A 27646-nucleotide genomic window follows, 5' to 3' on the forward strand; every position below is an offset into this window, starting at 1 on the left:
CTTTCCTCAAACACCAATTAGACTTGTAATTTCTCTCCATAGGTGGTGACAAAGTAATAGATGTCATTGATGTGGCAAGGCAGGCAGACAGCAAAATGAAGCTTCATAATTATGTTAAATACTTCATGAATCCTAACCGTCCAAAGGTGTTAAATGTGATCAGCCTCGAATTTTCAGACACAAAGTGAGTAGTTTTAGACAGTTTGGTTTAGGGGTTGCTAATGGGGTGAAGCGTAATTCAGTGGTAAACTGAGTATGGTAATAAGCACACTCAGTCTTCAAAAATTTTACAATGGTGATGTTTTTGCTTTGGAGCAATATGAGAATTTTTGAGGTAATTCCTTTTAAAGTTTGATTATAACTATAGTTATATTTGAGGTAAAATTATTTAGAATTGTTTGTAGGGGAGGGACATTATTGTTGATAAGTTTTCAATTTTATATTTCTTTTTTAAAGGATGTCGGAATTGGTGGAAGTTCCTGATATTGCCCGAAAACTTTCTTGGGTGGAAAATTACTGGCCAGATGATTCAGTCTTCCCTAAGCCATTTGTTCAGAAATATTGTTTGATGGGAGTTCAAGACAGCTATACAGATTTTCACATTGACTTTGGTGGCACTTCAGTCTGGTACCATGTTCTCTGGGTGAGAATGGGTGGCATACACTCTTAATGTTCATTGACATTTCAGATATTTGTATGTAGTAGAATTTTTGTGCTTTGTAGAGAGACAAAGCACATTGCTGTTTTAGTCTCTTTAACCTTATATCTCCTAGAATCATTTAGTAACACCAAATACATTGTTTTTCATTTGCCTAGACTGAGAAGAAAAATTAGGAAATAAGCCAGTGGATGGAATAGAAAGTTCAGCATCTCATCTTTCCTTGAAAAGCAGTTCTTTCCTATATATCTTCTTTTTCCTTTTTTTCAGGTTACATTTTTTTTCCATCTCAGGTGGAACAAGGAATGTATCCAGTTGTGGAGGGACTCCACTATAGAGTCATGTTATCTAATCTTAACTATCTCCTACTTTTATTATTATCTGATTCGTTCCTTATCATATTCTCTCTAGCAGCAGTTTACACTTTCTCCTCTCAATTCCTTTCCACATCCTTCATTCCTCTCAAATGACCTGGCTTTCAGCTTTACTAAGATTAAAGTCACCTATAATAAGCTCTCTTGTATTCATTCTCAAAGTTTTAAGGGACTTTGATGCCAGGTGCAGGTGACGTATACTCTAAAATACTGGCAGATATGATTAACAGTTCTCTGTCAACAATATTTGAAAGGTCTTGGAGACTCTACCTCTTCTTGGTTATCTGTTATGCTAAATGGTGGCTTTTGTTGTGTTCCTGTTTCAGCCTCAGTCATAGGGCTAGAGAAGGAAGTTAGTTTAGTTAAAAAAAAAGAGAGAGAATACCAATAAAATTCTAGAATGTGATGTAAAAGGGATGGTAAATGAATGTTAAGAAAAGATAGTGGTGATTACAAAGAGCCAGCATCATTTCATTACAAACAGGTTATTAATCATTTAAGAAGCACTTAGTATGTGCCAGGAATACAAAGAAAAAGCAAAATTAGTCCCTGCCCACAAGGAGCCTTATTTTAATGGAGGAGACAACACATACAAAGATGATACAGAGTAGGTGGAAAGTAGTCTTAAAAGGGAAGACTAGCAGCTGTGGGGACTGGAAAAAGCTTCCTGCAGATTGTGGTACTTGATTTGGGCCTTGAAGAAAGCCAAGGATCCCAGAAAGCAGAGGTAAGAGGAGAGCATTTTAGGCACTGGGGCACAGCAGCTGTTGAAAAGGTACAGTGATGAGATGGATGTCCTTTGTGAGGAACACCAAGTAGGTAGTATGGCTGAACCTTAGAATTTGTGGAGAAGAAAGTAATGTCTTAGAACACTTGAAAGATAGGAAAGGGCCAGGTTGTGAATGGCTTTAAATGCCAACTGGATAACTTTATATTTGAACGTAGAGGGAATAAGAAGCAATATGGTTAGCCCTGTACTTTAGGAAAATCCATGGTAGGGTGAATTAGAGAAGGGGTACACTTGAACCAGGTAATCCAATTACAAAGTTTTGCTAGAGTGATCTCTCTTTTTTTTAAAAAATAAAGTTCTCAGACTTGGAAATGCTAGATTTTGCGGAGTATTGACAAGTTTCTCATGCTTTCCCTGTAGATAAGATGGATAAATGAGAGCCAGATAATAGTCTATTTAGGTGAATTTGGAACTGAGGGAATGGCCATTTCAAATAAATAGTCATTCATGTTTGATGGCACTTTGTTTTTTGTTTTTTTAAGGCAATTGGGGTTAAGTGACTTGCCCAGGGTCACACAACTAGTAAGGGATGATGGCACTTTGGAAAGAAGTCTTTGGATTCCTCAGAAATCTGTGCCCAGCCCTTTGATATATATATGTGTGTGTGTGTGTGTGTGTGTGTGTGTGTGTGTGTGTGTTAGTTATGGGAAGAAAGATATGGTCTCTGGTGAGGGCATCAAGGTGGTTGGCTGGGAGGCCCTGGGAGGAGGTAGCCAGAGAGGAGGGAGAAGTAAAATATGGCTGGGGTTTTCCTGATATAGAGGTGGGAAAAATTTAAGAGATTTTAAAAAATGGAATGAGCTGCCTTGCAAAGTAGTGGAAAACTATGGGTCTTGAAACAAAGATTAGATGACCAGTTTGGTGGGAGGCAAGACATTGTAGAGGAGATTGTCATTCAGGTACGGATTAGAGTAGATGGCCTCCGAGTTCCTTCTAACTGAGGTTCTTTGATTCTGTTTTGTTGTAAAACTCATTTGAAATGCAATTTAAAAGCTAGAAGGGACTGTATTGATTGGTTTTTTTTTTATCTTATCAATGAAATAATAGGAAAAATAGGTTAAGTACTTTGCCCTTTGCTACTTTTAGTAGACCTAGACCCTAGGACCTGGAATTCTTGAGTCCCAATCTGGTAACCTCCACTTAAATCCTTTTTGGCCTATCACAAACTTTCAGTACTCCCTGGTTGCTGAGTGGTGCCTCAGGTGTTTTTTGATGGCATTCCAGAACTTTATACCCTATGTACTTTCCTTTTTTACCCCACTGTTCCCAAACCAAAACTGACAGCTCTTTTTTTTTTCTCCATCCTGTATTTGCTGTTGGATGTGGTGTTGGAATTTCCAGTTGCCTCATTGCTCAGAGCAAGGTCAGGTCTGGTTGTCCAGTGGGTTAGGGCAGGACTGCCCTTAAGATAACTTTTCCTTTCTTTTGGCACGTTGATTTAGTTGCAAATCTGGAGCCACTCCCTATTTAAATTTTTTTTTTCTCCTGAACCTTCTAAGTGTTCTGTAGTATCCTGTTTTTGACCTATTGCCTGAGTGCTTTTGTTTGTTGCTTGAGTCTGCCCACAATAACCCAAAGTCATTGTCTTTAAGCTAGTGATCCTTGTTAGAAATGGTAGACTCAGTGGTAGATGCAATAATAGCTGCATACACATGTGTAACATATTCTGTACAATAGGGTTGTAGTTCCTTGAAGTTGAAGTCAGCCTCAAATTCACTGACAGTGTTTACGGCTGCTGCTTGTGGAAATCCTGGAAACTATACTTATTGATTATATTCATGGGTTAGAGACTTAGTCCTGGTTTTGCTTCTTTTGGTACCTATTTGAGAACGGCTGCAGTAGCTTTGAAGAAGCTCATACTGGTTAGCAGCTATTGATTAAGCATTTGGAATATGCTTTTCTATGCTTAATAAAAGATTAGAATATCTAATTTGGTTCTCCCTAATAAAAATTTGGGTTAATTTTGGTCAACTTTTAGGTTGTAGGTTTTTATTTTCATAAAAATTCCTATTTTCCCTTCATAGGGTGAGAAGATTTTTTATTTGATAAAGCCAACAGATGAAAATTTAGCACTCTATGAATCCTGGAGTTCATCTGTCACCCAAAGTGAAGTGTACTTTGGTGAAAAAGTGGATAAATGCTACAAGTGTGTTGTGAAGCAAGGACATACCTTATTTGTTCCAACAGGTAAGTTTTTTTTCCCCTCCACAGTTATGTAGAGTTATTCAAGCGAAGAGGCTAAAAGAGGCCTTCAATTTTTGTAATGACATGAGTAAACTTAGCCTTTTATAGCTTCAGCCTGGAATTGGCCTCTAGTACCCTGCTGAGGGCTCCACAGACAATGCTCACTAGTCTTGGTGCTGTGTTTCAGTGCCATCCTTTGTCATCCTCAAACTCTGGTCCTAACCCTGCAGAGAAAAACCTGGGGCTTTAATATTCACATTATACCAGGTACCAAGACCCTGAGATGGACATGGTATTGGTCACTGGCCTTACCTGTAGAGTTAGGAACAGGTGTCAGGTGGGTGAGTTTGGGATGTGGCATTGGTGCTTTGTGTGGTTCTCTGATTCTATAGTTGCCTGACTAGGATGGCAACTCTGAGTATCGCTATCTTCTTGTTTGTGGTAGCACTTTGCAGTTATGGAACACAAAGCAATATATAACTGTAGCTTTTGTGTCTCTGCCCACCTTCTTTTTAGAGAAGGGGCATTGGATGCCTTGAACAGTAAGCATTTAGAAGAGATGAATGTAGACCAAACCTGACTCTCCACCTCTTCTTGGTCATCTCTGCTGTGTTCCTGGTTCAGGCTCAGATGGAATGTGGACAATGGTCATCACTGGTACAGAGATCTCTTAGGGGATGAAGAGGTGGGGATTTGGGGGAGAAGAAGGATATTGTGTCAAAGGAAGCATGTGACCCATCCCAGCTCATTAATGATTTTTGTAAATTTGGCTTCAGTGTTTGAGGCCTAAAGTCAGACTTGAAGATCACTTGGGTCTTAATCCAAGTAGAGCTTAGATAGGCTTGTAGAACTATGTTAAGAGCAGCTGCCAAGGGAGAATCTATACAGGAGGGTCCCAGGTGAGTGATCACAGGCAACTTCTAGTTCTGTCCTAGAAAAAACATTGGACTGGGAATAAGGAGACCTCAGTTCTAATCATGACTTCTTGCAGCTAGATGTGTAACTTTGGACAAGTCACACCTTGGCATATTAGAGAGAGAGCTGGGTGTAGTGGGAAGGATTCAGAAGACCCGGGTTCTAGGCTTGGTTCCACTACTTATTAACTGCGTGTCCTTAGGCAAGTCACTTCTGTTATGAGTGTTTGTCCCTTCATCTAAGAGTTGAATTTCGTGGTTTCTAACTTTTGTAACTCACGTTTTGCAGTTCTCACTGAACCTCAGTTGTCAGTATCTAACACATGAGCACTGGACTAAATGACCTCTAAGGTGCCTGCTAGCTCTGAAATTCAGGCATTTCTCAATATTCAGCTCTCTAACAAGCCTCAGCTCACAGTTGTAAGCTATTTTGGTCTTGTTTTCAATCTACCCAGTCCTGGATCAGTGGCCCGCCCCTTCAGCAGAGCCCTCTCCTACATACTTCAGCCCTGTGCTCTGCTGGTCTGTCTGAATTGTCGTCCCGCCTAAAAGGAACTCTCCCTCTCCCTTAGCTTCTGTCTGCGCTCCTTCCAAAGCCCACGTAATGCCTCTGTTCCTTGAGCTCTCTGCCTGCGCCTCCTCTTGGCATTGACGTTGTTCCTCTCTTGGATCATGGTTGTTCTATGTATTTCTTTTATCTCATCAAACTCTAAGTGTCTTAAGAGCAGGACCTATGTAGAAATTAACTTGGTGTCCTCAGGCCTAGCCTAGTGCCATGTATGTAGTGGGAATTTAGTAAATGTTTAGCTTTGGGACCTTGGGCAAGTCACAGCTTCGTGTAGCATGAGAGGTATAGAACTGAAATAGAATGGGAACTAGGGGAATAGTTACTGCCACAATCACACCAGTCCTCTAGGACACTCTTTTTTGCTTTTGGCTTTCTTGTTTTTGTATGGACACATCCCTTTCCTCTTAACCAGCCAAAGCTTGTTTTTCAGGAGCAACTTTCTAAGTAAATTAATGTAAAAATGTAAGAAATAAGACCGAATACAAATGTACAGATTGACAGATTGCAGAGCAAAGATTTTAGAGAGGAGAGGTATCTCATCTAGCTATGGACTGGCTTTGGCACATATTAGGCCTGATTTGGGTTCGATGTTGCAGTGAAATGAAGCACTTGGTCATTCACGTTAACAGAAGAGGTTTGCTTAGCCATAACATAGAAAGGATATTCACAAAACAAGATATTCTAGCTTTTAGCTTGGGAAGGCACCTGACAACTGTCCATTCCTCCCAGTCTCCATTATAAAAGCATGTCTGGTCAGCAAGGCAAGATTACTCTCATGATCTTCAGATACCCATCAGGTTTGAAGGGCACCGACTCCATGTGGGTCAGTCTTTCTATGCCCTTATGGGACCAGGAAACCAGGAAAGCCACAGCAGTGTGGTCAGAGACTCTAGGTCTAGCCTCATTAGTAGCCTTTAGAGCAGATAGTTTGATTCCTTAAAGCTTATTTAATTCATTTCAGTCTGGTCCAGCCATGCTTTTCCTGATTCAAATACCAGTTCTACCTGGTACCCTTCTAGAAGGATGAGTTACCAGAATCATATCATCGTAGTTTTATAATATTCAGTATGTAACTATATATAGAGAGATGTATTCAAATGATGTTAAATGTAAGTTTCTTCCAGTGGTAACAGGAAGGTCATGAAGGTCCTTTTCTTAATAGAGTCAGTGTACTGATTAGTGCCTCTAAGTATCTTTGTCTCTTTTTTCTGTTTTCTCTGAATTGTGGTAAAAGAACATTGAGCTCTGTAACCAGATGTGACCAGAATCTGAAGTGCGTTGTTACTCTTTAAATGTTTTTTGAGGGGCAGCTAGGTGGCATAGTGGATAGAGCACTGGCCCTGGAGTCGGGAGGACCTGAGTTCAAATGTGGCCTCAGACACATAAAACACTCACTACCTGTTTGACTCTGGGCAAGTCACTTAATCCCAATTGCCTCACCAAAACAAAAGAAAAATTTTCTTGAGCTTTATCTGTATATTTGTGACTAGTCAATTAACTATCATATTCCCTTCCCCCAAAGTCTTCTCATATCCATGATAAGCATCCCCAGTTCCTTCAGTATGATACAGTTATAATTCACTGTTTGTGCTTCTTCTAGCTTGTCAATATACCTTGTAAAATCCGGGCTGTAAGACTAGTACACCATCCTGTTATGTTCTGATTAGCTTTTAGAATACATTGGGGCCTGTTCTGGAAGCCATATTTCTCAAATGCAGTATAAGATTATATTAGGTTTTTAGGTAGCACGTCATACTTTTGAATCATTGAGCTTATATTCTTCTAATACACTGCAGTATAACTAGTTATTGGTCTTAGTTTCAGTTATTTTAGTACTGGTTAAATTATAATAGATAAGCACATTCAGGACTATAATATTTGATCAGCCAATCAGAATTAAGTGCCTCCTATGTGCCAAGCACCGTGCTAAGTTTTGAGGATTCAAAGACAGAAGTGACACAGTCCCTGTTTTCAAGAAGCTGACTTTTTTCCCTTTTTTTTTCCAAAGCAAAAGGCATATAATCAAACACAAGATGCACAGTGCCTGGCACATAATGAGACCTATATAAATGTTACCTATCATCATCATCATCATCATCATCATCATCATCATTACATAAAAATGAATTGAATCAAGTAGTAAACATTTTTTCCACCCCAACACAAATGGCTGTCATCTCCCATTCCTCCAGGAAAGCACCATTAAACTTCCCATTTAATCTTCCTGAAGGCATTTACCTTCTAAAGAAGGAAGCAATGTGTATATATAAGTGTATACAGAATACACACACACACATACACACACACACACACACACACACACACACACATATACATGTACATAAATATATCTATCTATAGTTTGTGGATAGAAAAGGTCAGGAAATGCTTCGTTGGAGAAGGTGGTGTTTGAGTTGAATCTTGAAGGAAACCAGGCATTCCAAATGGTAGAATCAGTCAGTCAACTTTTATTAAGTGCCTACTATGTGGCAGACAGTATGCTGAGCACAGTGCTAAGTCCTAGACATGAAGCTGTGTATGTTCTAGGCATAAGGGAGGGGCAGGGCAAAGGCATGAAGATGGGAGAAGGAATATTGTATGTGTAGAAGTGCAATTAGCTAAGTCTGGTGTGATTATGGGACTCCTGGAGGAGAGTGTTGTGTAAAGAGATTGGGGAAAGTAGCAGGGGGCCAGATTGTGAAAAGTTTAGATGCTGGGGGAGTTCATATTCGATCTTCAGGTAATAAGGAGTCACTAGAGTTCATCAGTTGGTGATTGACATGGTCAGACCTGCGCTTGAGGAAAATCACTTTGATGCAGAGGTTAAATTGGAGTGGGGAAAGATTTTAGACAGGGTAATCAAATAAGAGTCTACTTTAATAATCTAGGTGAGAGATGATGAGCACCTGAATCAGAGTGGTGGTCGTATGAGTGGAGAGAAGGGGACTGATATATGAGATGTTGTGGAGAAAGAAATGATACGATTTGGAAACTGATTAGATAGGTGAGTGACATCAAGTTTGCAAACCTGGGTGATTTGGAGGTTAGTGGTGCCCTCACAGTAATAGGGAAGTTCACAAGTTCATTTTTGGGGAATGACAATGAGTTTTGTTTTAGACATGCTGAATTTGAGATGCTTATAAGAAATCTTGTTGGAAATATGTAAAAGGTAATTGGTAATGGTTAGGACTGGAACTTGAGACAGACCAAGGCTGGATATATAGATTTGGATGTCATCTTCATAGAAATGATAATTGAACCCATGGAAGTTGATCAAGTCACCAAATGAGAGAGTGTAAAGAGAAAAAAGAAGAGGGCACATAGCAGAGCTTTGGGCAGACTGGCAGGTAACTGTCAGTTGATGTGTCATGACATGAATGTTAAGTTAGCAAAGAAGGATGAAGAGTGATCATACAAGAGAGAGGAATGTCATGAAAACCCAAAGGGAGAAACAGCATCCAGGAGGAGAAGGTGGTCAATAGAATCAAATAATGCAGAATGGTTTAGAGCAGTTTCACCTCTTTTTTGTATCATGGATCCCTTTGGCAATCTGGTGAAGCCTGTGGACTCCTTCGAAGAATCATGTTTGTTCCTTCATTCAAATAGAAAGAAATGCTATGTGGACCCTCTTAAAATTATCCATGAACTCCTTGGGAGTCTGTGAGCCCTAGGTTAAGAACTTCTGATCTAGAAAGAGATTGAGAAAAGGCTATCAAATCTGGCAGTTAAGAAATTATGAGTTTTAAATTATTTATGTTATCCTTCTGGTACTGCTTTACATAGAACCTCTATGGCAAGAGAGGGGAGGTATACTATGTACTTCACTATTAACAGACCTATGGGGAGTCAGGAGATGGATCAGAGGTCTAATGTCCTTCATTGTTGTTTTCCTTTACATTAATGTGGTCATTTTGTAAATTTTCTTTTGAGTCTTCTTCCATCATTCTGCATCAGTTCATACAAGTCATCCTAAGTTTCTTGAATTCTTCAATCAATCAGCAAGTATTTATTATAAAGTACCTACTTTGTGAAATGCCCTGTCTAGGCCCTGGGACACAAATTTGAAGAATGACACAATCTCTACACCCAAGGGACTTTGATTCTAGTGGGAGAGACAGATACATATAGATGGCATAAATATGAAGTGAATCAATATAAATACATACAAAGTAGTCAAATACAACATTGTTTGGAAAGGGAGAGCCCTAGTGATTGGGGAATCAGGAAAAGCTTCATGTGGAAGATGGTGTTTGTTCTTTATCTTAAAGGAAGATTGGGATTCTGAGAGGCAGAAGTAAGGAAAGAGTGCCAGGACAAGGTCACATATCATGTGTCCTGAGGAAAGAGAAGACCATTTTGGTTGAATTGCATAATATAGAAGAGGGATGGGTGGGTAATGTTCAGTGAGGCTGGAAAGGTAGATTGGGGTCAGATTGTAAAGGGCTTTAAAAGCTGAACAAAGGAGTATTTATATTTATCCTAGAGACAGTAGGAAGCCATAGGAATTTATTGAGTAGATGAGTGATATGGTCAGATCTTAACTTAAGAAAATCGATTTGGTTGAAGTTTGTAGTATATCCTGAAGCTTGAGATTGAAGACCAGTGGGGATGCTGTTGCTGTTTAGGCGAAAGTTGATAGATGTGTGAATGGACATAACGGGTCAGATGGGAGGGGTGTTGTGGAAGTAGACACAGCAAGATTTGACAACTGAGGGAGGAGTTGAGAATGATGCTTAGGTTATGGATCCTAGGAGACGGGAAGGATAGTGATGCCCTTTGGTGGAAATGAGGAAGTTTGGAAGAGAGGAAGGTTTTTGGGGAAAGGATAATGAGCTCAATTTTGGACATGTTGAGGATCATTGATTGTGAGCTAGAAGAGACCTTAGAGGCTGCAGAGGAGGAAACTGAGGTTCACAGAAGTTAAGTGATTGTCCAGGGCCACACAGTCAATATCTGTGGCAGAATTCGAATCCACATCTTCCTGACTCCAAGTCCAGCTCTCTTTCTACTCGTATGCCACAATTTGTTCAGCCATTCCCTAATTGATTGGCATCCTCTTTGTTTCTTGTTCTTTGCTACCACAAAAATGCTGCTATCACTACTTTTGTATACATGCACATTTTCCCTGTCTTTGACCTCCTTGGGATTGACTATAAAACTAAATCTTTTATATAAAGTGTTTATAATTGTTTATTTTAAAAATTGAACACCTACCATTTCCCTGTTATAATACTGCTATAAAAAGTCATATTCACCTTATATAATTTCAGCTTTTCCAGAAATTTTCCAGGTATAGAATACTTGTAGGTGCAGTGTTTTGTTCTTGTGGAACCAGATCTTGGGTGGAGCTGCTTCTTTCCCCACCTGGGGTACTAAAACATTTCAGCGCTGTCTTGAGGTCCTAGAATTGCCACTTTAGTAGTATCTGGAAATATTATAACCAACTTTACTTTCCTCATTTCACAAAATATTTTGCTTGACTCTAAGCATAGTCTTTTAATGTGCAACAATTTGTATTTAAAAATTAAAATCCCTTTTCTTATATTTGGACCTTTATGATAATTATTTATTTTGTTAAGTAAATAATTTACATTTTACTTGTGTTATTGGTGTAGTATGTAAGGGGATTCTTATCCATTAACTACTTATAATTACCTGTTTTGCCGGTTAATCGCACACCTATTTTGCTTCATACTGATATATCTTGTCATTTCAGGGTGGATTCATGCTGTGCTCACGTCTCAGGACTGTATGGCTTTTGGAGGAAACTTTCTGCACAACCTTAATATTGGCATGCAGCTCAGGTTGGTCTTGTCAATATTTAAAAGTCTGTATTTTTTCCTTTCTCGAGTAGGATATTCTTCAAGTTTTTAAAAAAAGATAACCATCCAACATATGTTAAAGTGGGATCACTGGAGAACAGGATCTGGGAACTAATTAGGAATTTTTTTTAGGCTTTTAAAAATTAATTTAACAATTTTGTCTGGAGCAGATCTCAGTTTATTTCAGTTCTTCAAGAAAAAATTAATATCAAGAGCTGAAAAAATTAAGATTTGCCCACATTTAAATATCTTTAAGCCATTCACGTGCTCTGTTTTGGCAGTTATTGAATGAGGAAGACGATTTAAAGGTTGGCCAGACTCAAGTGTGCAACATGGTGCTAAAAAGAGCAACCCAAAGTCAAGTCTGTTGCCTGAACACCTATTTTAGTTGTTACCCAGCATGTGGAGCTGTTTTCTAAACATATTGTTTTTATTTATTACAGTGGAATCCTGATAAAATTCCATCTGTTAAAAGATCACACATTGGGTTTGTATCCTAGTTTTATGAAGTCCACCATTTTCCTTACAAGTGCAGCAGTCAAACTTGATAAACCCGTTACCTGGATGAGATCACAGTTCAGTCTTGTCCAAATGTGGTCTTGTTAAGATTTGACTGTGCAGTACTTTGTCTTGTACCTCATGGCCTGCCTATTTTATTTTTCTCAACATTGTATCAGTTGGGTAAATATATCTAGTTTCAATACTAATTATAATTAAGTAATTATAATTCCTTAAACATTATTCATTTAGGTGTTACGAGATGGAGAAAAGGCTAAAAACACCTGACCTTTTCAAATTCCCTTTCTTTGAAGCCATATGTTGGTTTGTAGCCAAAAATCTACTGGAAACTTTGAAAGGTAATTACTTCTTCGTGAACCTAACTTGCTAAATGGTATTTCGTGGGGAACAGAGAACTTCTCAAATGCCAGTGTTTTGAGTTGCATCTTCCCTAATATTATTTCAGGGTTTATTTTTTTAAAAGTTAGTGTTAAAAAAGTTAATAACTGTGATTTTCTGACAACCAGAAACCATTTTTTTTTACCATGGAATATTAGAAGTTGACCATTTCATGCTTTTTATTTTTATCATAAAAGAACAATTGTTTGGTAAAATTTAATTCTTATTAGTTTAATTCTAGTTATTTTCTCTTTCTTATTTCATTTGTGCCAGTGTAATATTAAAGTTTATGGTATGTCCAATTTAATTTTTTGTCTAATTTCATCAGTCAGCTAATAAAATTAATTTCTCTTTAAACGGTATTAACGAATATATTGTACTTCTGGAAACTATTATTTCCTATAGGAGAACAGAGATAAACTTACTGAAAGAAGAGACAAGAAAAATATTTCAGTGCTTTGTCTTTCTATCATCGTATATCAGGAATAAAAAAGAACATTACTTCCAGGATATCATAATGCTATAAAATTATAAAACTCATCTGACGACACATTATTTTCCCCCTTCTTTGTGCATGTACTTTGGGCAAGGATGGGGAGTCCATCAGGATGTTTTCTGGGCAGTAGGGCAAATGTGGTTAGGAGCCCATATGAGCAGGCTGACTAGCTATGACTTCATAAAGAAAATCTAAGACTAATCTAATAGCATCAGTTCCAGAAGTTAAGAAACTTACAACTTTGACTTCTTGGTATAATCAATATATTTCTCAGGTATTTATCAAGATTGTATCTTAACATAACTTCTTCTAATCATGTTGCAGTGACCTTGCCTGTCTGATTCTACCAAGGCCATAAGAAAAAAACCAATTTTTTCAAGCCTTGTTTCCACAGACAGCTAAGTTGTAGTGTATATATGAGAGCAAATTTTAAAATGAACTAATAGAATTTTCTTCATTTTTAGCTAGCCTTTAAATGAAGTCAGGCTGGTTTTGCTATAGTCTTGTTGTCTTACATCCTGATTCTGCTTCTCCTACTCTGCCGTTGTCAGCTTGGCTAGTTGATTGTTAACTACATACTGTTTTAAGATATCCATATTTTTTATTCCCCTTTAAAAATAGTTAAATATTTCTAATTATACAAAATTCACTTAACAAATATTAAAGACTTGCTATGTTATCAAGCACTGTGCTGAGGAGAGAAAAATAAGGCATATAAATGAATATAGGTACAGTTGGTACTACATTATTATATTTGTTATGCACTTTTAAAAAAACAAGCTTATGATAGAAGCTTATGATTACTCTGCAATACTTTTTCTGTTCTTTGTATATGTAATTGTGCATGGAAGTATTCATGTTTGTTGATGTATGTCAGATTCATAATTTAAAAAAAAAGTGAGTATGCCATAAAACAGTGTACCCTGATGAGGTTCTACATTCCATGGGATTTTAGAGAAGTCAGATCTGCATTTAAAGTGGGCATTGAAGGGTAGATAAGATTTCAGAAAAGATTGTGGATTTGTGGAGAGGGGCATTCCAGGCATGGAGAAGAGAATGACACAGAAGAGGGAATGTGTGGGTTCTTTTCAGAAAGTGATGATTTTTGCTTTGTTTCCCAGTGAGTGTACAGCCTTTCTTTAAACCCAAACATTCCTTTTAGTTTACATTTTAAAAATGTTTTATTGGTGTTTAACATCATTATTATTTCCCAATAGCACTCCTTTTCTTTCCCCCTACAGTAGAAGCCTCTCTTGTAACAAAAAAAGTTAAGTAAACCAAACTGTTACTGCACCCACCCCAGACAGCTTTTGCAACATTCCATACCTATTGTCTTCCCTTCTCCTGGGGAATGTTTTTGTCATATGTCCTCTGGAACCAGGGCTGTTCATTGCATTTAATCTTTTAAATTGAATTTAACCTTTTAGTATTGTTTTCATTTGCATTCTTGTTGTCATCATATATATTGTTTTCTTGGTGCTCCTTTCTTTGTTCTGTTTCATTCTGTACTAGTGCCCCGTTGTTTCTCTGAATTCTTCATATTTGTCATTTCTTACGGTATAATACTATTTAGGTTAGTACCATAGCTCTTGTTTCACTATCTTCCAAATGTTATCTATGTCTTTTGTTTATTGTTTTTTGGTTCTACCAAAAAAAACAAACCCCAAAACATTACTTAGGTTTATTCCTAGTTTGTTTCTAAACCACTTTCACTGTTATGCCCTATAAAATACCTAAATTGTTGCCTTTATTTCTTTTATTTTCCAGAATTGAGAGAAGATGGTTTCCAGCCCCCAAATTACTTAGTGCAGGGAGTCAAGGCATTGCATGCTGCTTTAAAATTATGGATGAAAAAAGAAGTAAGCTGTTTTCTTTTTAGTTATAATGGTTGTTTTATTTTTCATCAGCTAAATTGATTAAGATGTGAATGCTTTAGGTGTGAATCTTCAACAAAATCTGAATGGGCTGTCAGGAGGGGAAAAATTGGCTTTATTGATAAACATTTCATTGTTTGTGTCTCTCTCTCTCTCTCTCTCTCTCTCTCTCTCTCTAACTTGTTCCATTATTGAAGGAATTTAAGGTATATCCTAGATCTACGTCTGAAATCAACCTGTGTTCACGGAATCACTTAATTTGGGGATGAGGTTTGACCTTTGTATAACCCGTACACAAAAAGATTCCCCACTGTAACAACCTTACTAGTGGTGATCATCCAGCCTGTGCTTGAAGACTTGCAATGGGGAGAATCATAAGGGGAAAAAAAGCAGTTCACACGTATTTTGGACATAGAATAGAATAGGGATGTTAAACCTCTGGCATGAGTTCTAGTGGCAGAGGTAGCACATAATTCAAGTGTAAGTTTGCTACAACTGTCACTAAAATGAAGTCTTATGGTACTTAAGGACAAATAAATACTTGTATAATCTGTAACACCTTGGATTGAAATTTCCAGCTTTTCACTTATCAGAGATTGGTTCTTCACAAATGCCTTGAGGTATGGGTTGGGGTTGTGATTGGTAGGTTATCTTTCCAGGGATCCTCTACCGGTGAGCAATTGATCGGCCTGTTTATTGAGTGCAGACAGTTCTTGTTTTGGTACAACGGGATGGGGCAGGAGCAGGATTGAGAGAGCGCAGTATTGTATGGTATAGTTAATAATAAAGAGATTTTTTTGGAATGCCAGCTTCTTTCAGAATTCTTTATGTAAAATCAAATTTATGTAATGTGAATTTATGTAAAGCAAGAACTGTCTGCCATGCTTCAGTTCAGTAAACATTTGTTAAATACCTACCATGTATACAACACCAGATGGAAAAATGGTCATTAGCTTCAAGGAGCTTACATGAATATTTGTAGGCAGCAAGAAAGAAGCTAATTAATAGAGAAGGAGGAAGAGAGAGATTATTAGTATGTAGAAGGGCTAGTCTTGGCAAAGAAGAGAGTAACCTTTTGTACAGACACTGGAACAAATAGGAGAGGAACCTAAACAATTTTAGAGGAATTTTGAGGTGTGAAGATGGAGATCGTTGCCTCTGTTTTCTCAATAAAGTAGGAGACAAAGTCTTTGGCTGAGAGGAAAGATTGAAGGGGATTTGAGGAGAGATTTAAATAGTCACTGGAAAAAGAGTGACAAGATTCAATCAAGGGAGAATTAAAGGGTGTCTATACAGTAGTGAGAGCCCAACTGAGATGGAGTGACATACATTAAGGTGACCTAATCCATGGATTGCATGACTTTGATAGCACTGGGAAGAAGAGCAGATTGGGAATTTGATGGAGCCTTGGCAAGATTATAAGTTGTGACAAGGTAAGGGAACAAAGTATTGAAGGAAGAGAGAGGGTAGTCTGTATCAATAGAAAGAGAATGCAGCATTAGGAACCAAAGGATCTGGCTTCAGATCTTGGCTATGCTATTGGTGTGACCTGGCAAGTGACTTCACCTCTCTGACCTCGTCTTCCTCAAGCTTCTTTCTATCTAAAATGAAGGGGTTGGACTAAATGGCTGCTAAGATCCCTTCTGTTTTGGTGACCCTATGAGCCTCCAGATGAGCCTCAGTAGTAGATACTGTGGAAGATGCAACAAAGTATCGGACTTGTCTGACTTGAAGAACTGTAACATCTTCCTGACAAGATAAAGACATGAATAGATGAAAAAGATTTATTACATGCTTCCTATGTGCAAGGTACTGTGCTAATAATAAGCATTGTAATGCAAATAGAAAGACACTGTCATTTAAATAAGTGAAGACAAGTACACTTTGGAAGGTGGTGGCCACAGCAGAGTTTTGGTCTGCCAAGTCACAGGGTTGGTGAATGGCAGTTGACCTGTCCTGTCCTGATTTAATTGCTGTTTTCAGAGTAAGAGGTGCCAAGGGGTATACATGTGTAGCAACATGGCAGGAAGATGGCCAAAGTGCAGCAGGGTACACCCCAGGTTCCGAGGCTGTCTTGGTAGTCATTGTACTTCTGGAGTGTAGTGTACAACACAAGTCTTCTCTGTACTATTTTCATTAAAAATCCATCAATTATTTTGGAAGGTTTGGATTTTTTTTTTTGATGTGGGCATTACCATCAGAAGGCTTAAAAAGAACAGAACTCAAAGGTCTTCAGAGACATGGGTAGTTCTCCTTCCTACCATATTGTCTGCAAATGGAACAACTTAGAGCTGCTTCACGTATAAATCATGTTGCATCATTTGAACCATATTGGTAACTGAGGTAGGGCTAATTGTTTTGTATCAAATTAGGCTTTTCATATTTAGTAGTTCCATAAACAGTTTGTTTGATGACACAGTTTGGTTTTGCTTTTTAACAACACTAGATTCTCTTTTGAAAATTTCTCATTCTGCCCAGCAATGACATGGTCATTTTCAAGGTGTCATTTCAGTTTATTTGCTAGAGCACTACAGGTCAGACTATAGTCTTTCCTCTTCATCAGTAACAGTATTCATAAATCCCTAGTGTATTTTCTGGATGTGGGTTTTTTCCTTTGTGTTTGTTTCTACTACCTAAATTGTCTCTATTGTCTTTGCGGTAGTTTCAGCTGTTCTAGTAGATTTACTTTTCAAACTGGTTGTTTTATTTATCACAAAGTGATATTACTTCACTTTAAAAAGTTAGAATAAAAAATTTGAGATAATTAAATTTAGTTGTTGAAAATTTCAAGCACTTAACCTTTAACAGTTTTTGAGTTACTACAGTTTTAAATTGGAGGGTTCTAAAATATCAGGTTATTAAGTTGTACTCACTAAAATGAATAAGTATTGAGAAATACTGTAGATATTATAGTGCTTTTTATTTCTACATGATGACTGTTTAACACTGAGTTTTTGCTCTTCACTTTCAAATACAACAAACAGTTCAACTTATCAGTGTCATAAGTCTACTCAGACTGATGTTGATGGTGGCTAATTGGATCCCACCTTGAAATTTGATGGGCCAGGTTGATGGTGGCTTATCAGATGCTCCACCTTGTTGATGTGGCCTATTCAAATATGATCTAGTTTGCAATAATCTATTAAATAGATTCGTTAGTGGTTGGGACAGATTTACCACGTTAGTCTTATTCTTGCTGACTTTTATTTTTTATTGAAAAAATGTATTTATGCAGGAGTTGTACTGATTTTATACCCAGTGATTTGGAGTTTGGCAACCTGTGGCACACGCTGTTCCTTACACCTGAGTACACTCTTTCTTTGTATTGGTCTCTTAGAATCCCCAACTTCCCTCAAAATTCACTTCAGGAGCTGTTTCTCACATGAAACCTTTCCTGAACTCTCCACTATATCCTCCTTCCTGAAATTAGTTTAGGGCCATGGGCAAACCACTTAGCCTTTCTGAACCTGAGTTCTTTATCTATAAAATGAGGCTGACTAGATGACTTCTAAGCTTAGATAATTTCAAGCTTTAAATCAGTGATCCGGTGAATACCAAAGTCTCAGAAGAACTTGAGTTACTTTTTACCTAAAGGGTAATGGAGATACTCATGGTGGGCATGAATAGGCTACAGAATGTTATCAAAGAACTGCATGTGAAAAGAGGTATATGTAATAAGTAGTATTGAAGAAATAAGAAGTCAATAGTAATGTACAGTGAGTGAGTGAGCAGTAACAGATGGAAGGCCTGTGTACTTCCTTGGATACCAACACCAAGAGTGATAGAGAAAGGACCTTGCTTGAACTTATGAACATTTGAAAAGTTAAATAGCAGTATGATAACAATATGGTATTCTGTGTCACAGAACATTTTATGATTAAGTAATACATAAATTATGTCAACGGTGAGTGTCATAAGTTATGTTCAAAGTGAATTTCTTTATGTGACATTTGTGGTTAGCTATTTTGTAAGACACTTGTTAATTTACAGAGAATAGTGGCAGGCAAAAAGATTTTACTGAAAGATGAGATGAAATAATTCCTTTTGTTTGCATAATTAAGTGTTCTTTTGAGGGAATTAATATTAAGAGGTAGATATTTGAATGTGTCTATAATGATTGCTGTTTGTATAGCACTTGAAAGTTTCCAGAGTGTTTTACATATGTTATTCCATTTAATTCTCGTAACAGCCCAGAAAGGTAGGTACTACAGGCATTATTACTCCTTTTTGTCCATCAGGAAACTGGCTCAGAAAAGTCAGATTACTTGCCCGTGGTCAACACTATTAAGTTTGGAGTCTAGATTTGAAGCCAGATCTTCCTGATTTCTAACCAAGTACTTGATTTCCTGGCTACCTCTTATATACAGGTTAGATTCGCAGTTTTATAGTTGAGGGCGTTTATTAAGTGCCTGCTGTATGTAGGCTCTACTTAGATAATAATCTTGTGTCATAACTCACAAACAGTTCTTTTCTACTTTGGAGTTATTTTTTGTAACTTAATTTTTATTGAGGAAGGAGAAAAAGGACAAGTTTTCTCCATTATTCATACTAGAACTCCTGTTGAAGAGCTAGGATCATTTCAGTATATATCCAAAAATTTGTGTGAATTGAAATAAAAGTTAAGCTTTTCAATGTCTTCATTTGTTAGTTTGTAGTAGTTAAAATTTTAAACAAATGATTTTGGTAAAGTAGGGTTTTGTTTTTTCAGTGTAACAATAGAGCCTTGCTCTATTAACTACAATATAGAATTAAGTAAAAACAGAGTTTATCTTTGACTGTATCTCAGAAAAGTTCAGTTGTTTAAATAAAAACAGTATCTAGTTACTAGATTGATTTCATCAGTTGCATGGACCTTGAGACCAGCATTACTAAGGAAGTCCAGTATCTCTTCATGTGGTCTTTGAGGTCTTTAAGGCTTTCCTGTATCATCTCATTTGAGCTTCACGTCAGTCCAAGGAGATAGGTACTATGGGTACTATGAAATCTATTTTGCATTTGAAGAAACTGAAGTTCAAAAAGTAACTATACTTGCTCAGTTAAACTGATTTGCACCTGGTTACATCACTAGTAAGTATTAGAGGAACTATGTGAACCCTGGCCTTCTGGTGTCCAAAGGCAAGCTCTCTTTAACATACATGCTATTGTCTATAAATAAATAAACGTATGAATATAAAACTTAGAAAATAAGCAAGTTATCAGTACTTAGGATAAAGTTAATAATGATAGTGCTTTAATATTTACAGAGCACTTCGCTTACAATGATCCTATGAGGCAGATAGTATGACTGTTATCATCAGTGTTTTATAGAAGAAGAAATTGATACTTGTAGAAGTAAAATTACCTTGCCCATTGTCACAGCTAACATGTAAGAACTAGGATGTGAACCCAGGCTCCTTACTCCAAGTTTATTGCTCTTTATATCACATCATACTGCTTATTTACATGTGCATATAAAACTTACAGAATGCAGAAAGTATGTTGGATATTTAATTTGTCCAGGTACTTTTAAGAAATGTTAACTTTTTTTTGTTTGTTTATCTAAAAACAGCTTGTATCAGAACATGCCTTTGAAATTCCAGACAATGTTAGACCGGGACATCTCATTAAAGAACTTTCTAAAGTAATTCGTTCAATAGAGGTAAGAGTAGAAACAGTTACCTAAATGAATATTAAAGTTCTGATTTTTTTGGAGTAAATAATTATATTATTCTAAAAAAAAAACTTTGGAAAATTATTCCATACTGTATATGTTAGACCTTTTAAAATATTGATCTAAATTTTTAACTTCAGAAAGTTTTAGAGTAGTTTGGGGATACTTAATGATACTGTGTTTTAATTGGAAGCATGCCTTTGGGTATATTCAGAAAAGGAGAAAAACATATATTTAATACAGTTTTGAGTATAGGCCTAAAATCAGAGAGCCCTCAACAGTTTTTCATGCATAACTGATTATAGTTTCTAAGAGATTAATAAGTGATCAGTAATTAGAGAGCTAGTACAAATGTAGCTGAAGCAGTGGAGTTAGTAAGCAACGAAATTTGGAGAAATAAATCTTCATCAGAATTTAGCAGGATGAGATTTTATGGAATGATAGATATAGGTCATTGAAGTAGGGAGTATTAGGAAAACTTGATTAGAGAGTATCTTTGGTAGAATAACAATAGCCATAAAGCCAAATAGTTAGTTTTAATTTGATTAAAAATTTTTTTGGCAGCTAATTCAGGGTTTGGAGGAGAGTTACATAACTAAAACAATTCAATTCATACATATTTATTAAGAACCTTCTATGTATGAGGTACTGCACTAAGTGATGTAATACAAAGAAAAATAAAATTGTTCTTGTTCTCAAGGCATTTACATTTTATAGGGAGGATTCAATATGTACATAAATACAGAGTAATTTGGGAAGAGAGAGGACTAATAACTGGAAGGATCAGAGGTGGCATCCGAGCAGAACTTGGAAGAAAAAATGAGGCTTCTGATAGTCAGGAGTGAGGAAGAAGGGCTTCCCTAGCTGCATCTTGCACATAACACGTGTTGAAAGAAGAGACTGGTGGTAGTGTGATGAACAGCAATGAAGCCAGATGCTAGTCTGGCTGTGAGCTGGTAGCCCAGAAATAGCTGACTTCGCCAGGGATAGCTGGACTGGTGTTTCACTAGCATATAGGGAACACTCAGATGAGGAAGCTGACTTGCTGTTTGTGCAATTTATTGTCTCAGATTGCTGCATATACCCCCAGGAAGTTAGGTGACTGGCCCAGAATCACGCAGTTAGTTATATGTCAGAAGTGGGATATGTCAGAGGTTGGACATAAATACAGGTCTTCTAGCTTCAAGGTTTATTAGACATTCTACCCTGCTGATTCTCTGTGTAAAATGCTTTTACGATATAATATCTCATTTGATCTTCAAAACAACTCAGCAAGACAGTTGCTGTTATCCTCCATTTTATATGTGTAGAAACTGTGACTTAGGTTAATTGACTTGTTTCTGTACTTCTTTGTGTAGTTAAAAACAAAAAGTTGTAAATACTCTCAGTATCACCATGTTGAGGGGCTAGTATTATATAATAGATAGACAGTTGGCCTCAGAGTTAGGAATATCTGAGTTCAGATCCCATCTCTGATACATACTGACTATATGACCTTTAACCTTTTAGTGCTTTAGGCTCCTCTCTAAGAGTATAAATAGAAAAGGCTAGGATTTTCATTATTTATTTATTTATTTATTGTTTTTTTTTTAAATTAAATTTAATTTATTTTTTTTCCATATGCTTTTGAGTTGAAAATTTTTTCTCCCTTTTTCTCCCCCCCCCCAGACGGTGCACAATCTGACATAGGCTTTACATTTACATACCCATTAAACATATTTTCACATTAGTGAAGTTGTAAGTAAAAATTAAAACCAATAGGAGGAACCATCAGAAAGATGAAACAAAATTCAACTTAAGGTAAAAATAAGTGAGAGCGATTCAACTTCCATAGTTCTTTCTTTGGATGTGGACAGCATTTTCCATCCCGAGGCCTCTGGAGATGTCTTAGATCCTCGTAATGCTGAGAAGGGTTCAGTTTAACATTCTTAGTCATTGCATAATGTGGCTGCTATTGTATACAAAGTCCTCTGGGTTCTGCTCACTTCACTCAGCATCAGACCATATAAGTCTTCCCAGGTTTTTCTGAAGTCAGAAAAGGCTAGGATTTTTAAAGAGTAATAGGAATCTTAAAAAAATTAGATGAATATACATTTAATGGTTTTTAACTGGCCTTGAAGCCTGTTTTTTTCCTGTTTAAAAAAAAATTTGTCGTCTTTTGTTTTTATATCACCTACAATTTCCACAGTTCTGCAAAACTAACCAATATATCAAATGATTTTGATGCTATCTACAATATTTCACACCCATAATTCTCCTTCCTTTGCAAAAAAGTGAGAGATGTCTTCTGCCTTTTCTTTGGGACCAAGCTTGATTTTTTAATAATTTTGTATCATTCACTTGAGGTTTCATTCAGTTGTTCTTTCTGTTTACCTTGTTGAAGTTGGTATACTGTTGGCTCTACTTACTTTGCTTTGAATTGTTTTCTAGGAGTCTTTCCTTGCTTCTTTGTATTCATCATCATCACTGTTTCTTACAAAACAGTGATATTCCATTGTATTCACATACCATAATTTATCTGTCCATTCCCCAGTCGGTGGATGTCTACTTTGTTTCCAGTTCTTTGTTATCTCAGAAAGTGCTGACACAAATATTTTGGTGTATGTGGGACCTCCCCCCCCCATTTGACCTCTTAATTACATATGTTTTACAATGGAATTTCTGTTATCTCTAAATAATTCTAAAGTGTTTTCCAGAATGATATGACCATAATGCTTAGTTTGTCTTTCCACACTCCCTCCAACATTGATTTTTCCTATCTCTTTTCATTTCTGCCAGTATGCAAAATGTTAATAAAGTGTAATTTTGCTTTGCTTTTCTCTTATTATTACTTTTTTGGGACTTTCTTTCATATGGTTATTAATACTTTGAAATTCTTTGGGAAATTGTTAGTTGATATCATTTGACCAGTTATCTGCAGGAGAATGAATTTTGGTCTTCCGTATTTTAGTGGTATGTGTGTGTGTATCTTGGAAATCAAACATCTGTCAAAGATATTTCATACAAAGATTTTTTTCCTAGTCAACCATTGGGGAACACATTTTTGCAGATATTCTTTGCAAAGCTATTTGTGTCCTATGATTCAGTCCTTTTGAGGAATTTAAAAACTGAATTGTTTTTTTTTTTACGAGATGCTTTTATAGCTTTTAAGTAATGGAAAATATGGTTTTGCTGTGTTTTCAAAAGTGTTCTGAATTATTCTCAATTTTTGAAGGAGGAAAACAGTAAGCCAGTCAAATCTCAGGGAATCCTTACTACATGCCCAGTTTCACGATCCTCAAACGAAGTATCCTCCCCATACCATTCCAGACGGAGAATGAGGAAACTTCGAGATCATAATGTTAGAACGCCTTCTAACTTGGACATCTTAGAACTCCACACAAGAGAGGTGCTCAAAAGACTAGAAATGTGCCCGTGGGAGGAGGCAAGTATAATGTTTCCTGAAGGGGGGAATAAGAAATAAAATGGAAAGTGTCTGATAGTCTTAGTGGTCAAGCAGTCTCAGTTTTATCATGTTTTATTTTTGCAAACCAGAGAGTATTGGTTATAATGATTGAATTTTATCACTGCCATACTGGTTGAAGAAAGCAGCATATATAAGCTGTTATCTTGGAGAATGTACTTTATCACTTGGGTACTAAAGTCTCTTCAGGACTGGTTGTTGATGGATCTGTAGAATGTACTTTCTGTAATTTAAAATCTGGAAAGAAGAGCTAGTTCAGAATACTCAGTGTAATTATAAAACAAGGTTGGAAGGATTACTGAATTAAGATTTTTTTAATATGGTGATTTAGAAACTAAATTACGTGATTTTTGTTCTAAGCCTGCATTACCCAAAAATAGCTATCAAAGAAAGACTAAATATAATACCCAAACTCCTAATTAGTGTCAGGAAAATATATATTTTTGACTATGAAAGAAGAAATATTTTTTATGTTGAATCTGCTCTCTTGTCTTTATGAAGGGAGTAGGAATGGAGTAAGCATTTATGACATGCCTACTACATGCCAGATGCTGTTCTAATTGCCTTTGTAAATACTATCTCAGTTGGACCTTACAACAACCCTTTGACATTTTGTAATCTTTATTCTTAACTGTTGGGTCATGTGCAGATGGTGGTAAGTTGTAGGTTTTGGTGAAATAAGCAGGTTGGTCACACTAGCTTGGTCAGAAGAGCCATGAATAAGCTGAGGTTGAGGAGAGTATAGAAAAGATGGCCCTTGGTCCTTTCAAAAATGGGGAAAGAATGTAAATCCAGTATAAGCTACTATGTGTTCAAAAGTCTTACTTTAATTTTTGTTGTAAAGATAAAATAATACAACTTTTATACCCTAAGGATAACTTGAGCTCTAAATTGAATGGAAGATTCAACAAACACCTCCAGCCATCTTCTACGGTACCAGAATGGAGAACAAAAGATAATGACCTCCGATTACTGCTGACAAATGGAAGGATAATTAAGTATGTGAAGTAGATGATTGTATGCTTCTGTTTACAAAATAGATATATTTAGCAGACTTGGCTATAAAATAAACATCTAGAAATTAAATAGTTTTTCCCATTTTACTTACATTGTAAATAGTTATATATTCCAAGGAAATACATTACCTGTTGATTTTCTTTATTCATATAATCTCCATTACTACTTACTGTGGATAAATTAACTAATACATGTTTTAATTTGCTTCAAATTGTGATGAATTCAAAGGGATGGAGGGAAATACCGCTTTACCTAAAAGTTACCCTGTTTTGACTTTTTTTCCCCCTGGAAAAGCAGAGATGAAAGACAACCCTTCACAGATCGAAATCTATATACAGCAGACAGTGAGAATGAAGATTACATGGAGAGGTCAAAAAAGGCAAAGAGCCTAAAGATAGAACAGATTTCAGAAGGACAGAGGAGTATAGAACCTCAGAAACCACTTAATAGTAAGTTTATTTTCATTTGACTACTTTATATTAGTTCTCCACTTATTACATAGTTTAATTCTCTAAAATAAGCTTCTAAGCAATTAAGAAATCATGTGGGATGATAAGCATTATTAAATTTGTTGTGGTGTCTCTAAAATACTTTTTAAAATTCTTGTTTGTATGAAGTTATTTCTAAATAGTTTTTCAGAACAAATGCAAGGCATCAGTACCAACAGGGAAATACTCAAAGAAGCTACTCATAATGTTGAAATGAGTGTGTATTTGACGGTACCTTTAGTTGTCAAAACATTCACAGATGAAAATTTATAGGAGTTGGTAGCATGGGGCCAAATAAGGCACTGAACTTGAAGTCATTAAGACTTAGGTTCAAATCCAAGTACTTAAGATGTTTGTGACCCTTAGCAAGTCACTGAACTTTGCTGGGCCTCAGTTTCCTCATGTATAAAATTAGGTAGTTAAACTCAACCACTAAGGTCCCTTCTGGCTCTAAATGTATGAGTCTATGATGCTGCATTTATTTTGCCTACATGTTCCAAAACAGAAGACAAATTTATTATAATTTATATACATTGCTTATTTTACAGATAGTATTTAATTTAAATAGGGACATAAAGTCATGGAGATTCTCAGCGGCAATGAAAGGACAGCATGTCAGAATTGAGTTGCATAGAGCATCTATATCCACCTGGATATAGGCTGTCTATGAAATACTTACTTCTAGCTCTTTATATGCCCCATCTAACACCAGAGGACATTCTGAGAACAGCCAAGTTCTCTGTTACTCTCAGAGAACTTGCTGCCTCTTTACTCTTAGATGTGGATGACAATGCTAATCTCTTCAGTCTAAGAATTTTTGTGATTTTATTCAGTCAGATCATGGCTTATTGTGCTCTACCTACATTATAAATTTTGTAATATTTATGAAAACAAAATTTTGTAAAAGCACTTAACGCAGTACCTGGTGCATTAGTAGGCTCTACATAAATGCTTATACCCTTCCTTCTCATCTCTTTGATTGTCCTGGGTTGTTTTGAGGATACTATGTCTTCCTGGTGCTTTTCTGAATTTAGGCTCATTTCTGCTTTCAAAATTTGTGGAGCCAATAGGGACTCTGTTTCCATGTTCCCCTGCAGTGATAGATCAGGAAAATATCTCTAGTTTTTTACTTCTAGAATCACTTTTTCTCCGTTTGTCGCAGATTGCCTTTTCTTTCCAAGGGTGTCACAAAAGTAATCAGACTCACAGGACCTCTGGGACAGGTACCTGCATACATATTAGTTTTTCAGGCTCTTGAACATTCTGAATTCATAGTTGGCTAATACTGGTGCCCATCTCTGGTAATTAGTATCCATGTAAGCACTGGTCACAATATATCAGTAGATTGTTTTTGCTCCACATTTAAAATCGTGCTTCATAAATATAGTTTAGGAACTTTTCAAGGGTGACCCACTTCAAAGCCAAGAACTCCAGTTTTTGTTAGGGACAGTAAATTTCACACTTAGTAAATCCTCTACTGCAAATGCGATTTGTTTCTGGTGAATGATTACTCTGTAAGTACAAGATTTCTCCTAAGCTTTCCTGGCTAGCATGATTGTGCAGCGTGAGTACATATATAAGGCACCTGACCAAGTCCATAGAATCCTGTTCACATTTCACATCACAACAGTCTCCAAATGGTATTAAAGGGTTCAGTCCATATTGATCTTTCTTGATCATATACCCAATGAGGGAGATGATTAAGTGACTTAATGGTAATAGCACGATCTTTAAAAATTTCCAGTAGCAAGCACTAAATCCCAGAAAAGTCTTGAGTTATCAAAGGCTGTTTGGATGTGGTCAGCTGATAAGTGAGTCTATCTTCACTGGATTGGTGCTCACTTCCTGTTGAAACACAGCATATCCCATTTGCTTGGCTGAGGCTCTGCAGACTTGACCCTTCTCAGATTACAGCATCAGACTAGTATCTTCCAGTTACTCTAATACTTTGATTAGTTTTTCCCCATATTCCTCTAAGTTCTTTCTAAAGACAGTGAGACCACCTAGGTGCAGCAATGCTTTTGGGAGATCACATGTTTCTACTTTCTCCATAAGCTATTGAAATATGGCCAATGCTTCCAGTATATTTTAGTGCATGCACTCAAATTGTATAATCCTGGCTCTCTTTCCTTGTCTTTTTCTAGTATTGGAATCCCAAAACATGTACTGTTTAAGTACAAAACTGAAAACTGGTTGCCTAGCATTTTGCCCAGACATTTTGCATTATTTACATATTTACAATTTACAAATAATTTACCATTATTTACATTATTCTCATAATGTAACTTGTTCACTTTAGTTCTTCTCTGCAGTGACCAGTAGTCTGCATGTATCCAAATCTTCCCAGTCTTTTTCTGTACTACCTATAGGCAAAGTATATTAAGCAGTGGATCAGCAAGCATTTATTAAGCTTCTGCTATGTGCCTGCTAGGCACCAGGCATACAAATATG

General features: G+C 36.7%; 1 protein-coding gene across 1 annotated transcript in view; it reads left to right on the forward strand.

The window, feature by feature from the left end:
• KDM7A (lysine demethylase 7A) overlaps positions 1 to 27646 on the forward strand; it is a 102230-nt gene that overhangs the window by 51220 nt on the left and 23364 nt on the right. The window contains 10 exon segments of the mRNA XM_020998014.2: positions 43 to 184; positions 457 to 643; positions 3847 to 4009; positions 11205 to 11292; positions 12061 to 12167; positions 14471 to 14562; positions 20126 to 20215; positions 23442 to 23651; positions 24564 to 24688; positions 25005 to 25156. Coding sequence (XP_020853673.1) covers positions 43 to 184; positions 457 to 643; positions 3847 to 4009; positions 11205 to 11292; positions 12061 to 12167; positions 14471 to 14562; positions 20126 to 20215; positions 23442 to 23651; positions 24564 to 24688; positions 25005 to 25156 — 1356 coding nt within the window.

This window comes from Phascolarctos cinereus, unplaced genomic scaffold (assembly GCF_003287225.1).
Source record: "Phascolarctos cinereus isolate Bilbo 61053 unplaced genomic scaffold, phaCin_HiC Scaffold_1;HRSCAF=81, whole genome shotgun sequence".
NCBI lineage: Eukaryota > Metazoa > Chordata > Mammalia > Diprotodontia > Phascolarctidae > Phascolarctos > Phascolarctos cinereus.